This window comes from Heterodontus francisci, chromosome 41, assembly GCF_036365525.1.
Source record: "Heterodontus francisci isolate sHetFra1 chromosome 41, sHetFra1.hap1, whole genome shotgun sequence".
In the NCBI taxonomy this organism is placed as follows: Eukaryota; Metazoa; Chordata; class Chondrichthyes; order Heterodontiformes; family Heterodontidae; genus Heterodontus; species Heterodontus francisci.
Window position 1 is genome coordinate 27,213,585 of NC_090411.1, and position 16,358 is coordinate 27,229,942.

At 47.4% G+C, this 16,358-nt stretch overlaps 1 protein-coding gene across 1 annotated transcript in view; it reads left to right on the top strand.

Annotated features, from left to right (window-relative positions):
* Positions 1 to 16,358, top strand: part of LOC137353656 (serine/threonine-protein kinase BRSK2-like) — a 186,589-nt gene that overhangs the window by 150,151 nt on the left and 20,080 nt on the right. Inside the window, exons 5-10 of the mRNA XM_068020009.1 lie at positions 4,789 to 4,905; positions 6,149 to 6,182; positions 7,431 to 7,499; positions 10,732 to 10,878; positions 11,431 to 11,462; positions 13,398 to 13,562. Coding sequence (XP_067876110.1) covers positions 4,789 to 4,905; positions 6,149 to 6,182; positions 7,431 to 7,499; positions 10,732 to 10,878; positions 11,431 to 11,462; positions 13,398 to 13,562 — 564 coding nt within the window. The remainder of the gene's footprint in view (positions 1 to 4,788; positions 4,906 to 6,148; positions 6,183 to 7,430; positions 7,500 to 10,731; positions 10,879 to 11,430; positions 11,463 to 13,397; positions 13,563 to 16,358) is intronic.

The following is a 16,358-nucleotide window of genomic DNA, read 5'->3' on the forward strand; positions in this document are numbered from 1 at the left end:
TGCGTATTTCCAGCAATTTTTGTATTTATTTGAGATTTCCAGCATCTGCAGTATTTTGCTTTTATTGTAGGAACATAGAAAATAGGAGCAGGAGTAGGCCATTTGGCCCCTCGAGCCTGTTCCGCCATTCAACTGGATGATGGCTGATTATCTACCTCAGTACCATTTTCCCCGCACTATCCCCATATCCCATCGTGGACTCTGCTCCACCTGCTTAAATCTCCTGGGAAAAGCTCCTTCACTGATGCTCACTGATTGCCGAGACTCCCCAGTGTTCACCACATCTCTGCTATTGACTCTTCGCTGACTTCCCCAGTAGCACAAGAATTATCTTGTGTCCTGTAAAGTGCTCTACCTGATTCTCTGCCTCTCCGACAATCCCAGTGCCTGCCAGATATTTGACGAGCACGTTCTCTCCACACATTTCACATTCTGCTGGGGTGGGTGGGATGGGATGGGGGATGGTGGCGGGCAGTTAGGCATCATGCTTCTTCTCATTTCCGATTCTGCTTGAGGCTCCTGAAGTCCCTCTCCCGGTTATTTTAGTGGAGATGTTAACCCATTCGTCTTAAACTTGTGTCATATAAAGCTGTAGGTGCCTCTTGCTCCTGTGCTTTTTGTAGTCCTGGCCAGCCTGTGTCTCCTAAGTGACTATTAGGTCAACTAGACTCTTTGTCTGTTTGCACTGGTTAAAATGGAGTTGCTTTTTTTTGTGATGATGGTCAATTTTAAACAGCCTGGTTAGTCGCCAGAATAATTTCAAGGCCTCGGTGAATTAACAAGAAGATTGGGAGGGGGCAGGATCCAGGTTTTTGCACTGAGATGTAGACAATGTAAGGAAGCAGGCAGATTGACTTAGACTGGGGAGGAGAGGCTGGCTGTCGTGAGCAGCAGCCCAAGAATTAATAGCAGAGATACCAAAGCAGAGCTTCTCCTGTTTTACTCCAACAGTGCACCTCTACTTAATGCTCAACAGCATCAGCAAAGTGATGGAAGGTGTCGTCGACAGTGCTATCAAGCGCCACTTGCTCAGCAATAACCTGCTCAGTGATGCTCAGTTTAGGTTCTGTCAGGGCCGCTTGGCTCCTGACCTCATTACAGCCTTGGTCCAAACATGGACAAAAGAGTTGAACTCAAGAGGTGAGGTGAGAGTGACTGCCCTTGACATCAAGGCAGCACTTGACTGAGTATGACATCAAGGAGCCTTAGCCAAACTGAAGTCAATGAGAATCAAGGGAAAACTCTCCACTGGTTGGTGGCATATCTAGCACAAAGGAAGATGGTTGTGGTTGTTGGAGGCCAATTATCTCAGCCCCAGGACATCACTGCAGGAGTTCCTGAGAGCAGTGTCCTAGGCCCAACCATCTTCAGCTGCTTCATCAATGGTCATAAGTTCAGAGGTGGAGATGTTGATGATGATTGCACAATGTTCAGTATCATTCGCGACTCCAGAGATACTGAAGCAGTCTGTGTCCTTTTGCAGCAAGACCTGGACAATATCCAGGCTTGAGCTGATAAGTGGCAAGTAACATTCATGCCACACAAGTGCCAGGCAATGACCATCTTCAATAACAGAGAATGTAATCATCTCCCTCTGACATTCAATGGCGTTACCATCGCTGAATCCCCCACCATTGGCCAGAAACTGAACTGGAGCAGGCACATAAATACTGTGGCTACAAGAACAGGTCAGAGGCTGGGAATTCTGTGGCAAGTAACACACTCCTGACTTCCCAAAGCCTGTCCACCATCTACAAGGCACAATTCAGGAGTTCGATAGAATACTCTCCACTTGCTTGGATGAGTACAGCTCCAACATCACTGAAGAAACTCGACACCATCCAGGACAAAGCAGCCCACTTGATTGGCACCCCATCCACCACCTTCAACAGTCAGTCCCTTCACCATTTACAAGATGCACTGCAGCAACTCACCGAAACTCCTTAGACAGCACCTTCCAAACCCGTGACCTCTACCACCTAGAAGAACAAGGACAGCAGATGCCTGGGAACACCACCACCTGCAAATTCCCCTCCAAGTCACCCACCATCCTGACTTGGAACTATATCGCCGTTCCTTCACTGTCAGTGGGTCAAATTCCTGGAACTCCCTTCCTAACAGCATTGTGGGTGTATCTACCCCACATGGACTGCAGCTGTTCAAGAAGGCAGCTCACCACCACCTTCTCAAGGGCAATTAGGGATGGGCAACAAATGCTGGCCTAGCCAGCGATGCCTACACCCTGTGAAAGAATTTTAAAAATTACATTAACCTCACAACAACACCCTCTACTACACCAGACTAGTAATCCCTATAACAAGGCCGACAACAAGCAAGAGAAAATTGTTGCCAATTATTAAGAATAAACATTTCTGTATGGGGTCAAATGACATTCTTTCTCCTGATTATGGTTCTTTCTCATACCACCCCATCGTACCCCACCCTGCAATGTATGATAAACTCTGCTTTAGTCATAATGACTGCTTCAAGGCCTCAGTGAGGCCTTATAGCAGTGGTTCTGAGGTGATCCAACTTTCCTTAGCCTCCGCCTCTTCTTACAATAACAAGGCTGGGATTTTGAATTTCTCATGTGGGAAATTGTAACTTTTGCCATTTGGTTAAGGTGAAACCTTAAACAGTGTCATAGAAACCGACAATCTCCTCACTCCTCTCTCATCGGAAAATGGAATTCTTCATCCCCTCCACTTGGGCAGGAGTGGCAACTGTGTCCCACAAGTGACAGGGTGGGGCCTATCCCCGTGCAACACCCACTCCACAACAAAGAGGAGTCCTCCCCTACCTCCCCGCCCCAACCTTGTTGGTGCAGGCTTGGGGCCCAGGCTCTACATAGAACAGGACAGAGTTTAACCCATTGCACTATCCTACTCCGCATCAGAAAGGAAACACCTTTTGTCCCATCTGTCTCAGGTGGGACCTGGGATCCAGAAGAGAAAAGATAGCGTCCGACACAGATGTCATAGAATTACAGCTCAGGAGCAGGCCTTTTTGCCAAACTGGCCTGTGCTGGTGTTTATGCACCGCACAAGCCCTCCCCCACCTCTCTTCATCTAACCCTATCTGCACACCCCTCCATTCATTTCTCCCTTGTATGTTTATCCAGTGGCACACAGTATAAAAGCAAGGAAATTATGGTGAACCTCAATAAAACACTGGAATTGTGTCCAATTCTGGGCACCGCACTTTAGGAGGCATTGGCGAGATGGCATAAATAATTTACGGGAAAGGTTCCAGGGATGAAGGACTTCAGTTACATGGATAGATTGGAGAAGCTGGGACTGTTCTCCTTAGAGAAAGGTGAGAGGAGATTTGATAGAGGTGTTCAAAATCATGAGGGGTCTGGACAGAGTAGATAGGGGAGAAACTGTTCCCATTGGTGGAAGGGTCGAGAACCAGAGGACACTGATTTAAGGTGATTGGCAAAAGAACCAATGGCGAGATGAGGAAAAACTTTTTTATGCTGCGAGTGGTTAGGATCTGGAATGCACTGACTGAGAATGCGGTGGAGGCAGGTTCAATTGTGGCTTTCAAAAGGGAGTTGAATAATTATCTGGAGAAAAGATTTGCAAGGCGGGGGGAATGGGACTAGGTGAGTCGCTCTTACAGAGAGCCAGCATCGACATGATGGGCTGAATGGACTCTATGATCTAGTCTTTCCCTTTAAACCCAGTTCTTATGAATCTAAGCTTTAAAAGCTGGGATTTCTTGGAATCTCCCAATGTCCTGGGGTTCTCCGTAGCCAGGATTGTAAACAACATCCTGTGATGTGCTGCTGCTGTATCAGTCCCTGCAGGCAGTGTCAGATTAATCCTTTATTCAAATCACGACTGCACAGCCCGGTAGTAATTACGTCGCAGGGGCAGTGTAATAAAATTTCTGATGGCATGTAAGTGTCAGCGCAGGACTGGGTGATGAATGTAGGCTATATTTTAATCGAGGATCTGTTTCACATCTGTGCTGGCCGGAGGCTCGGAGCCCCGTGAGCAGCTTTAATTCAATCTCATCTCACATCAACACCAGCAGAGAGGCAGCAACAGCCAGGCTTAACCCTGGAAGTACTGGCTGCAATTTGAATAGAGGTGTCTGAAATTATGATAGGAGAACAGATAGGGAGAAACTGTTCTCTCTGGTAGGAGGTTTTGTAAGCAGGCGACACAGATTTAAGATAATTGGTGTAAGAAGCTGAGGGGAGATGAGGCAAGTTTTCTTTTTTACACAGCGAGTTGTTATAATCTGCAATACACTGCCTGAAAGGGCGGTGGAAGCAGATTCAATAGTAACTTTCAAAAGAGAATTGGATAAATACTTGAAAATGAAAATTTTGCAGGGCTATGGGGGAAGAGCAGGGGAAGTGGGACTAAATTGGATGGCTCTTTCAAAGGTACAGGTACGATGGGACAAATGGCCTCCTTTGTGCTGTAAGATTCCATTCTATGATCACTTGCCTGCTGTCATGTTGTGCTGTCTGAGTAATGGGCAAGCAGGAAAGGTTCTCTTGTGCACCTCCTATTGGCTCGTGGTGGTAATACATTACCAGGGAACCAGGATAGCTCAAATGCTCTCATTCCCCCACCACCCTGGCACTCGAACACTGTCCGATTCCCCAAGCTCCCAGAACTCGAGCATTCTTACAACCCCGTTCCCCCACCTCTGCACTGGGACACCTCGAGTATACAAGATTGTCAGCTCCTTCCAGTCTCCGAGACCCCTGACTCTGATACCCTACAGAGCTCAATAATTGATTTTAACTTGCCTTCCATTGCTTTGCAGCCACAGAGACCTGAAACCAGAGAACCTACTCCTGGATGAGAAGAATAACATCCGTATTGCAGATTTTGGAATGGCTTCACTGCAGGTTGGCGACAGTCTACTAGAGACCAGTTGTGGGTACGAGCCAGTCTGCAAATACCTTTCACTTTGTTCCATAGCTCCGGTCCGAGGCCAATATTTATCCCTCATCCAACATTAAAACCAATGATATGGTCATTATCACATAGCTATTTGTGGGAGCTTGCTGTGCCCAAATTGGCATTCATTGGATATAACGTTCTTTGGGACTTCTTGAGGTCATGAAAGGTGATATATAAATGTAAGTCTTTCTTTTTATCTGTGAATGTCTGCACAACTCATCAGTCTGCTGTGCAGTGGTGGATCTTTTTTGTCTTCCAATTTTCACACCCCACTCACCCCCACACCGGTGTGGGCTCGGTCTGGGGTACAATTCTATGGGTGCAGGATGCCCTTCAGTATCTCCCCCAAGTGACCATTCATCATCTGTAATCTTGCAGATCCAGAGGTTGGAGCCCCTTAACCACACTGCAAGGAGGACTTGGGGCCGTGATCTCTGCTGCTCATCTCCAGGAGTGTCCAAGGTCTGGAGGAGTTCCTCACATTGACATGGTGGATGCTCTTGTAGTTGTATAGCAGCTTTCCCAAGAATGTCCCAAAGCACTTTACAGCCAATGAAGTGGTGTCTAAAGTGTAGTCACTGTTGTAATGTAGGAAACTTGGCAGCCAATTTTTGCGCGGGAAGCTCCCACAAACATCAAAGAAAAACAACCAGATTTTTCTGTTTTCGTGGTGGGATGAATAGTGGCCAGGACACAGGGGATAACTCCCTTGCTCTACTTTGAAATAGTGCCATGGGATCTTTTACAAGAGGACAGACAGGGCCCTTGATTTAAGGTCACAGCTGAAAGGCAGCACCTACAACAGTGCAGTACACCCTCAGTAGTGCACTGGGAGTGTCAGCCAAAAATACATGCTCAAGTTTTTGGAGTGGGACTTGAACCCTTCAACTGTTGGATTCTGAGGTAAGAGTGCTATCCACTGAACCACAGCAGTGAAGCAGCTTGCGATGTTTTCCTGCATTGAAAGGAGTGAGATGTTGCTGTCGTAGATCGAGGCAGTCTTGATGACAGAATGGTTGTGTGTATTTGATGGTCAGCTCAAGGCCAAGCAAAACACTAAAGGTTTCTCCTACCTGCCTTAGGTTATAAAGGCACATTTCCAGGCTGCAAAGGGATATAAACTTCAGAAGGCCCTGGCTAGGAGGGAGAAAAGTGAATGAAGGCCTCTCGTTGCTATGCATTTAACAATTCTCTACACCCTTCTTTTTTTCCTTTTGCAGTTCTCCACATTATGCCTGTCCAGAGGTCATCAGGGTAAGTTTATTTCTTAAATTAGATAACGTTTTTTTGATGAGCTTCTGTTTAGTGTGCTGATGCTTACAAAATTGATGCAGCCCTATCCCCTGAAGGGTTCTTCCTAAATGTTACTCTTAATTCATCCTCTCAAATTACTCCCACCAATCAGTAATTCAATGCAAAGGCCTACTCACCAGACACAACCCGATTTTGAAGGGACGACATGTTCTGCTGGGTGTTTTTCCACAGTTCAAGGGGACAGAATATGGAACTTTCATATTGTCACTTATATCTTTGATTGAAATCCTAGTCAGGGCACCTTACTGGGATTTACATTAATAGGTGGTACACAGAAATTATCCAATGCTCTTTTCTAATATCAGAACTCAATAAGGGAGATCACCAGCCCACAGGGTTCTGAGACCGAAGGGAACCACTGCCAAGCCTCAAATCAATATATTCTTTGCTGTCAGTTCCCTTCCCCCTTCCATCCACTCCTCTGGAGGTAGGGAGTCCCCTTACCTCGTGAGCTCCTGACCTCTGGCTGGCTGGTCATAGGAACTGGAGGAGGCCATTCAGCCCCTTGAGCCTGTTCCGCCATTTTATCCCATCGTGGCCAAACTGTAACATCAGCAAGACCGGGGGGCCAGGAAGGGCAGTTGGATAGGCAGAACGGCCTGAAGGAAGTGAGATATGGGTTTCAAAAACAAGATGAGCCTAGAGAGAGCATGAGGACAGCTGGAAGATCAGCCAGAGATTGAACCTTGTCTGAAGAATTTCCCCCGACAATTTACTCTATTGTGCATTGATTTTTTTTTGTTTTTAACCAATATTTCCAAAAATATACCAAAACAAAATCAACCACTTCCACAGGAGTTAAGGTTAAACACGGCTTCCGCCAGTTAAACATCACAACCGTTCTCTCACATGGCAATGAACAACATCGCAGAAGTTCAGCTTGTTATTAATTCATATTGGCACTTGAGGAAACCTCAGACAGAAGCAGAAAGTTGGAGGTAGGGGGACGGGAGGGATATGACAACTGGCCTTAGAGTTCCTGGGCTAAAGAGAGGAAAATCATCCAGGTTAGCTGCAGGTTTTGAACCCTCCTCTACCCTGTGACTCAGGCATGAAGGAATAAAATTGGGGGTGAGGTTGAAAAATTGGTGTCTGATTATTTTTTTTTGTTTAACGAGCAAGCAACTGACACAACTGCCGGAGTACTTAAACGTAACGCTGACCTTTCTCTGTGTTTCCTGCTTGTAGGGAGAGAAGTACGATGGTCGTCGAGCGGATGTATGGAGCTGCGGTGTGATACTCTTTGCACTTCTGGTGGTAAGAAATCAAGGCCTTAAATGCCAGCTCAAGCCTGCTGGCTTCCTCCCATTTCCCAACAAGCCAGCCAGGAGCTGATGCCATTGGTTGCAGGAACCCCTTCCCTCCCACCTTGACCAGTGGCTATTTGTGGGTTAATCGAGACAACGGCAAGAAATATAACACTTTGTCATCCAGTGACAGTATTGAGCGCTCCCAGGCCAGGTGTAGCATGGTTAGATTCCCCCCTTCACCCGCCCCCCCCCCCCACTAACCCCGCACTTTTCCCTAGCAACGTGTCTCAATCCCCCTCTCGGAAGAGAAATACCTAATACACTATTCTTCCAATCCCCTCACACACATCCATCCAGCGGCCTTTTCTGACTGCGATGGTCTTTCTAGCCCCAAATTTGGGCCAAATTTGTGCTGTGGCTTTGAGATGGCCCCAAATCCATTCCCCAACAGCAAACCATTAGGGTAGACTTTGATCTTACCAGTCTGGTTGCCAATTGCTAGGCCATTTCAGGGGGCAGTTAAGTGTCAACCACATTTCTGTGGGTCTGGAGTCACATGTAGGCCTGGAGTCACATGTAGGCCAGACCAAGTAAGGATGGCAGATTTCCTTCCCTACAGGGACATTAGTGAACCAGCTGGGTTTTTATGATAATCCAGTATTTTACCATTACTGATACTAGCTTTTAATTCCAGATTTATTTAATTAACTGAATTTAAATTCCACCGGCTGCCATGGTGGGATTTGCACTGGATCATTAGCGCGAGCCCCTGGATTATTACTCCAGTAACATAACCATGATGCTACCGTACCCCATATTTAATGTCTCGAGACTCCTGGACAATCCTGGAGGGTTCGCAAACCTACTTGGATGTGAACTTAGGACATGGTTTCGAGGCCAGCATTGAGGCCAGTGTTAAAACTCGAGTATACCGGAGCTGTAACAGCAGGAGAGGTTGAACCTCCAGCCCTCACTGCCACATACAGTATTCAGATAGCTAAGGTGTGAATATGTACAAATTCAATCCTCAGTTAGTTAGACAGATACAGTACACTGATAGCCCCAGACAGAGCAAGCTTGAGTAGTGAGTGTCTTTGAAACCAATCTTCAGACATTAACAAATGATTGACCGTGAGGGGGTGAATGTATTACATTCAGTGCAGGCCTAACATAAGAATCCAATTTTAACTCTTTGGTCTCGCCTGTTGCCACCTGCTTTGGTTTTGTTTGAATCATACCATCATTTATGGCCCAGAAGGAGGCCATTCAGCCCATCAAGTCCACGCTGGCTCTCTGTCAGTCCCACTCCCCCTCTCTATCTCTGTAGCCCTGCAAGATTATTTTCTCCAACTGGCCGTGCAATTTCCTGTTGAAGTCATTGATCATCTCCGCTTCCACCGCCCGAGTGGGCCGCGTGTTCCAGGTCATTATCTCTCGCTACTTAAGTAAGTTCTTCCTCACATTCCCCCTGCATCTCTTGCCCAAAACCTTCAATCTGTGTCCCCTAGTCCTTAGACCATCATTTAATGGGAACAGATTTTTTTTATCTTCCCTGTTCAAAGCAGTCATAATCTTGTACACCTCTATCAAATCTCCCCTCAATCTCCTTTGCTTAAAGGAGAACAAACCCAGCTTTTCCAACCTAACCTTGTAACTAAAATCCCCCCATCCCTGGAACCATTCTGGTAAATCTCCTCTGCACCCTCTCAAGGACCCTCACATCCTTCCTGAAGTGTGGGGACCAGACTGGATGCAATACTCCAGTTAGGATCAGTTCCCTTGCAGATTTTGAAATATAAACTGAACTAAAGGGACATCCACTTTTGTTCTTCCCTGCGTGAGAGGGAAATTCCGAGTTTTCAATAAGTTTTCAAGTTTGGCTAAAGAATTGAAACTGCCACCCTGCCTTGGCCTACCAATATTTACTTGGCAAGAATTTCTTACCTCAACCTCCTGTTTGACTTTGTGCTGAGCTTCTGATCCCCTCATCCTCTTCATCACTAAGACGGCCTATTTCCACCTCTATAGCATCGCCCGTCTCTGCCCCTGCTTCAGCTCATCAGCTGCTGAAACCCTCATCTCTGCCTTTGTTACCTCTCGACTTGACTATTCCCACACACCCCTGGCCGATCTCCCAGCTTCCACCTTCCATAACCGTGAGCTCTGTCGCCCCACTGCGCTCGCTGACCGACACTGGATCCCAGTCCAGCACTGCCTTGATTTAAAAATTCCTTATTTTCAAATTCTGAACTGTCCCTTTGCTGCCCTGACGAGTTCCTGGAGAAACTGCAGTCGAGTGTTAAACGGTGGTGAAGCTCAGTCGGTTTCTCGAAGCTGTCCCAATGCCCCCACTCGATTTTGGTGGGTTTCAGTCTTTGACTGCATCATGTGCTCCCCTCCCCGACCCAACCCACCCACACAGAGACCAACACAGGGAATCGAAGCCGTGAGAGGGGGAAGGGGCCTCCAAGCTGCAGGCTAAGCAAAAACAGCATCTCTCAAAGGCCCAGATACCAGCGAAGGGGGAATCAGCAGTTCACATAGCCCACTGCTCGGATGGTGGAGTGTTGGATGCAAGTGAGAGGCATTAGGTTAATAACTGAACTGGAATACAAATGGGTTATGGGCAGAGGCACAGACATGGTCAGTGGGTGTGGAGTGGGGTAGAGAGAGATGGTCAGTGGTGTGGAGTGGGTACAGAGAGGGGTGGTCAGTGGTGTGGAGTGGTGTGGACTGGGTACCGAGAGATGGTCAGTGGTGAGGAGTGGGTACAGAGATATGGTCAGCGGTGAGGAGTGGGTACAGAGAGATGGTCAGTGGTGAGGAGTGGGTACAGAGAGATGGTCAGTGGTGTGGAGTGGGTACAGAGAGATGGTCAGTGGTGGGGGGTGGGTACAGAGAGATGGTCAGTGGTGTGGAGTGGGTACAGAGAGGGGTGGTCAATGGTGTGGAGTGGGTACAGAGAGATGGTCAGTGGTGTGGAGTGGGTACAGAGAGATGGTCAGTGGTGGGGGGTGGGTACAGAGAGATGGTCAGTGGTGTGGAGTGGGTACAGAGAGGGGTGGTCAATGGTGTGGAGTGGGTACAGAGAGATGGTCAGTGGTGTGGAGTGGGTACAGAGAGATGGTCAGTGGTGGGGGGTGGGTACAGAGAGATGGTCAGTGGTGAGGAGTGGGTACAGAGGGATGGTCAGTGGTGAGGAGTGGGGTAGAATGACCGTTCCTTCTGATTCTTCGCAGGGAGCGTTGCCGTTCGATGATGACAACTTACGACAGCTGTTAGAGAAGGTGAAACGAGGTGTCTTCCATATGCCGCACTTTATTCCTCCTGACTGCCAGAATTTACTACGGGGCATGATAGAAGTGGACGCAGAGAAACGCCTCTCGGTCAGTACCCTGGCCCCTCACCCACTCCATGATGCCCTGTCTCTGATTCTATGGCAATGGGTTCACCATCAACACCAGAGGAGGGTTATCAGTGTTACCCGATTGGGGGAGAGTTATCAATATTACCCCATCAGGGGTGGGTTATCAGTATTATCCTGGCGGGGGATGTTTATCCGTGTTACCCCCATCAGCGATGGTTATCAATGTTACCCCAGCAGGGGATGGTTATCACTGTTACCCTGTCGGGGGAAGAGTTATCCATGTTACTCCATCAGGGGATGGTTATCAGTGTTACCCTGTCAGAGGATGGTTATCAGTGTTACCCCAGCGCGGGATGGTTATCAGTGTTACCCCAGTGGGGGATGGTTATCAGTGTTACCCCGCCAGGGGATGGTTATTGCGATTTTCGGGTTTTCCCTCTCTCATGTACGACTGATGTTTGCCACATTCACCATCTCCGTTTTCTCTATGACTGGAAATGTCTTTAAAGAATTCTCTTATTAAACACCTTTCCTTTCTCTCTCTCCTCCACAACCTACCCGCTGCCCATAGCTGGAACAGATTCAGAAGCACTCCTGGTATCAGTAAGTACACACTGCACGATAGGTCCTAGAACCAGCAATGTGTCCCAGCTGAAGCCTCAGCCTTCACCCGGGTGACGTTTTCCTCATTCCCATTCTCTTTGTCTTACCTTGACGATTAGTACTAAACCAGGGGCATTCCTGTGGCTCTCATCCAATATAAACTAGGCTGAGACTGGCCAAACCCATTTCACATTGGAACCTTAAGGCTGGATTTTTATCCTATTTGTCCTGGCAGCAAATGTCAGTGACTAATCCATTTCCTTCCTTCCTTTACAGTATTTTTCTTCTATCTCTGATCGTGTTCTGGTTGTGTGCTGGAATAATAGGTGCTTCCTTCGAACGGCCACAAGGACATTTTTTTTTTATTCATTCATGGGAAGTGGGCATCACTAGCTAGGCCAGCATTTATTGCCCATCCCTAATTGCCCTTGAGAAGGTGGTGGTGAGCTGCCTTCTTGAACCGCTGCAGTCCATGTGGGGTAGGTACACCCACAGTGCTGTTCGGAAGGGAGTTCCAGGATTTTGACCCAGCGACAGTGAAGGAACCGCGATATAGTTCCAAGTCAGGATGGTGTGTGACTTGGAGGGGAACTTGCAGGTGGTGGTGTTCCCATGCATCTGCTGCCCTTGTCCTTCTAGGTGGTAGAGGTCGCGGGTTTGGAAGGTGCTGTCGAAGGAGGCTTGGTGTGTTGCTGCAGTGCATCTTGTAGATGGTACACACTGCTGCCAATGTGCGTCGGTGGTGGAGGGAGTGAATGTTTGTGAATGGGGTGCCAATCGAGCGGAGAGAGAGGCATTTGTTAGCCCATTGCTTCCTCTTCTCCTGCTATGAGGAAGCCTCAGGGCCTTAGGATCTTAGGATAGACATGCTCCTTGACTGGATGGAGTGAAGTCGCAGGAGCTCATATCCCACCCAGATAGGATAGAGAGAGAGAATGCTGGTTGGGGAGTCTAGGACTAGGAAACATAATCTAAAAATTAGAGCCAGCCCTTTCAGGAGTGAAATTAGGAAACACTTCTACACACAAAGGGTGGTAGAAGTCTGGAACTCTCTTCCACAAATGGCGATTGATTCTAGATCAATTGTTAATTTTAAAACTGAGATTTATTAACCAAAGGTATGAAGGGATATGGGGCAAAGGCAGGTATATGGAGTTAGGTCACTGATCAGCCATGATCTAATTGAATGGCAGAACAGGCTCATGGGGATAATTGACCTCCTATTCTTCCTATCCCTGGAGGTAATAATTCATTCCTTTAACTGAGGAATTAAACTCTCTAAAATTGATATTGGTATTCTCTTTCCTCCTCTCTCGTGCAGACACCTAACTCCTTGGCAGATTACAGATCATCTGGTGCCACCGTCATCCCCAAACTCCACAGCTCTTTGTCATCTGTGAGTGCAGACAGTGTGTGTTAGCAAGCTATTCGGCTGTGGTGGGCACCACAGCTAAGCCCTAGTTTTTGTCCTTCGGCCCGGCTTCGTGCTGATGGACGTCAGAAAGATCAGCAAATCTAGGATAGCGCAGGATCTCCAAGTGAGCATAGCTGGTTTGTGGGACACCTTTGCACAGCAAGGAGCCACCTGGGGAAGCAGCGCTCATTTCATTTGTTCTCAGCATGCGGGCCAGGTTTGTGTGCCGCTCCTTATTGTCCTGAGAAGGTGGCAGCATGCTAGGCGGTAAGCACCAAGGCCACGGTGAATGGGACGTGCGGGGCATGCGTGGGCCAGATGGGGGAGGGGGGTGGGGTAACGAGTGGCAGGTTGACGCTAGTTTGTGTGGTCCCTTTTTCCTAATGTCAACTTGCCATGGTGGGGTTTGATCTCGTGATCTTTTTGGTTGTAACGACTGTCTCCACGGTTGAGCGAGTGGCAGTAAAACTTTCTAAGCGTGCCTCTCGCGTGTCCCTGAGGGTGTCGGTGTGTTGTTTCAGAGGCGGAAAGAATGAGCCAGAACCGGAGCAGCCGATAGCAAGGAAAGTGATGATTCGTAGGCTGCAGTCAGTGAGTGACATCGACCCAGACGTCCTGGACAGTATGAACTCACTCGGCTGTTTTCGGGACAAGAACAAACTGAAACAGGATCTTCTATTTGAGGAGTAAGTAACTTCCTCTGCTTTTTATTCCCAGTGAAGATTTTGTGCCAAAGTTAGAGATCGGTGTCAGCTGTGACTCAGTAGGTCGCACTCTGACCTCTGAGTCACTAGGCGGTGGGTTCAAGTCCCACTCTGGAGACTTCGACGCAAAGAGCAAGGCTGACGCTCCCAGTGCAGTACTGAGGGCGTGCTGCATTGCCAGAGGTGCCGGTTTTCAGAATGACATGTTAAATTGAGGCCCCGTTCTGCCTGTAAATGATCCCATAACACTATTTTGAAGAGTGGGGAGGGCGGGGGAAGCTCCTCCCCAAGCGTCCCGGCCAAAATTGATCATTTCCTGATTCTACCAGACTGTCGAAATCTCAGGTAATTCTCACAGAAGGTGGCTTTGCATTGGATTCAGGCCAAAACCTATTTCACTCCCACTGGGATTTGAACCCACAACTCCTGGGTTTAAAAAAAAACAGTGTTGCCTTATTCATTAAGCCAGTAGGGCTGTGTTCTTAATTCATTGAGTTAAAATCCCCCCCCCCCCACCCCCAGCTGCTGTGGTGGGATTTGAACTCATGTCTGTACAGCATTAGTCTGGGCCTCTGGATTACTACTCCAGTAACATCACCACTATGCTAACAAGTCCACTGCTCAATATCTTTGAGAATGGGATTTGATCAGGTGCAGCAGAGCCCAGTGGGTTTTCAATTCAATGACGTAACTGCTCGGCCAATCTTTATCCCTCAGCACCATCATTATACAGATTATTTGCTCATTATCACATTGCTCTTTATGGGATCTTGCTATGCACAAATTGGCTCCCGATTTTCCAGCATTACAGCAGTGCCTATAGTTCAAAAAGTACCTCATTGGCTGTACAATGCTTTGAGGTGTCCTGAGGTTGTGAAAGGCGCTATATAAATGCAAGTCTTTTCTTTCTATCCAACGAATTGACGGAGATCCATGCCACGGGTTATTGTTGTATCATGTGACTACTAGGATGGTAGACGGTGGGGCCCTGGGTTTTTTCTGGCAGTTCCTATTTCTGTAGGCACAGAATTGAATCATAGAATTTTACGGAACAGTCCCACTCCCCATCTCATTCCCCATATCCCTACAAATTTTTTCTCCTTCAAGTATTTATCCAATCTTTTTCATTCGTTCCTGAGATGTGGGCGTCACCGTCAAAGACTTGCCCATCACTAATTGCCCTTGTGAAGGTGGCGGTGAGCTGCCTTCTTGAACAGCTGCAGTCCATGTGGTGTAGGTACACCCACAGTGCTGTTAGGAAGGGAGTTCCAGGATTTTGGCCCAGCGACAGTGAAGGAACGGCGATATAGTTCCAAGTCAGGATGGTGTGTGACTTGGAGGGGAACCTGCAGGTGGTGGTGTTCCCATGTATTTGCTGCCCTTGTCCTTCTAGGAGGTAGAGGTCGTGGGTTTGGAAGGTGCTGTCTAAGGAGCCTTGGTGAGTTGCTGCAGAGCTTTGCAGATGATATACATTGCTGCCACTGTACACCGGTGGTGGAGGGAGTAAATGTTTATGGTGGTGGATGGGGTGCTGATCAAGCGGGCTGCTTTGTCCTGGATGGTGTCAATGACTTGAGTGTCGTTGGAGCTGCGCCCATCCAGGCAAGTGGAGAGTTTTCCATCACGCTCCTGACTTGTGCCTTGCAGATAGCGGACAGGCTTTAGAGAGTCAGATGAGTTACTCCCTTTTGAAAGCTACCATTGAATGTTTCACTCTCTCACTCTATCAGGCAGTGCATTCCAGATCTGAGCCACTCATTGCGTGAATAAGTTTTTTTTTCATGTTGCCACTGGTTCTTTTGCCAATCAGCTTGAATCTGTGCCCTCTGATTATTGGCCCTTCAGCCAATGGAAGCAGTTTCTTTTTGTTTACTGTATCTAAACCCTTCATGATGTTAAACACCCTCTATCAAATCTCCTCTTAACCTTCTCTGCTGTAAGGAGAACAAGCCCAGTTTCTCCAGTCTCTCCAGGGAATTATAATCCCTCATCCCTGGAATAAAGAAAACCAGGAAGACACTTATATTTGAACGGAATGGCTTGGCGTCTGACCAGATACAATGACTATTTTCTGGGTCTGCAAGCTGGGCCATATTAATAAGTGAACCTGGTTTTATGAAGTACTTTGATCAAACCAGTGCTGGTGTGTTCCTCTTTCTTAAACACAAACACACCAACCACACGAGGAGGATTGGCAACTAAAATAATTGGGTTCTTTATTTGAAGATATGAAGCAATGGACACCAATAAGTGGGAGGTTAACTGACACGTCAGGACTCTCTGCTGATGATTGGATGGGTATATAGGTCATATCCTGTCCGATGATAGACAGCGGTTTTAGACACGCCCCTTAAACATATATCACAATAAACACCATGGTACAACATAGACAAAAATATTGTCCCATTCCTTACTCCTCTTTGTTTTTTAATTCTTTCATGGGATGTGGGTGTCACTGACAAGGTCAGCATTTATTGCCTGTCCTAAAGGACATTAGTAAACCGGATGGGTTTTTATGACAATCAATGATTTTGTGGTACAATTACTGAAAGCAGCTTTCAATTTCAGGCTTTTATTAATTAATTGAATTTAAATTCCACCAGCTGCCGTAGTGGGATTTGAACCCATGTCCCCCAGGGCATCAGCCTAAGCCACTAGAGTAGTTGCATTACTACTACCCCACCATCTCCCCTATTCCAACCTTTCTCCAACAATCCACAAACTTTGAAAACTCAAGCCTGGCCTCAACCCGGCACTAAATTTTTATTTGCTCTCCTA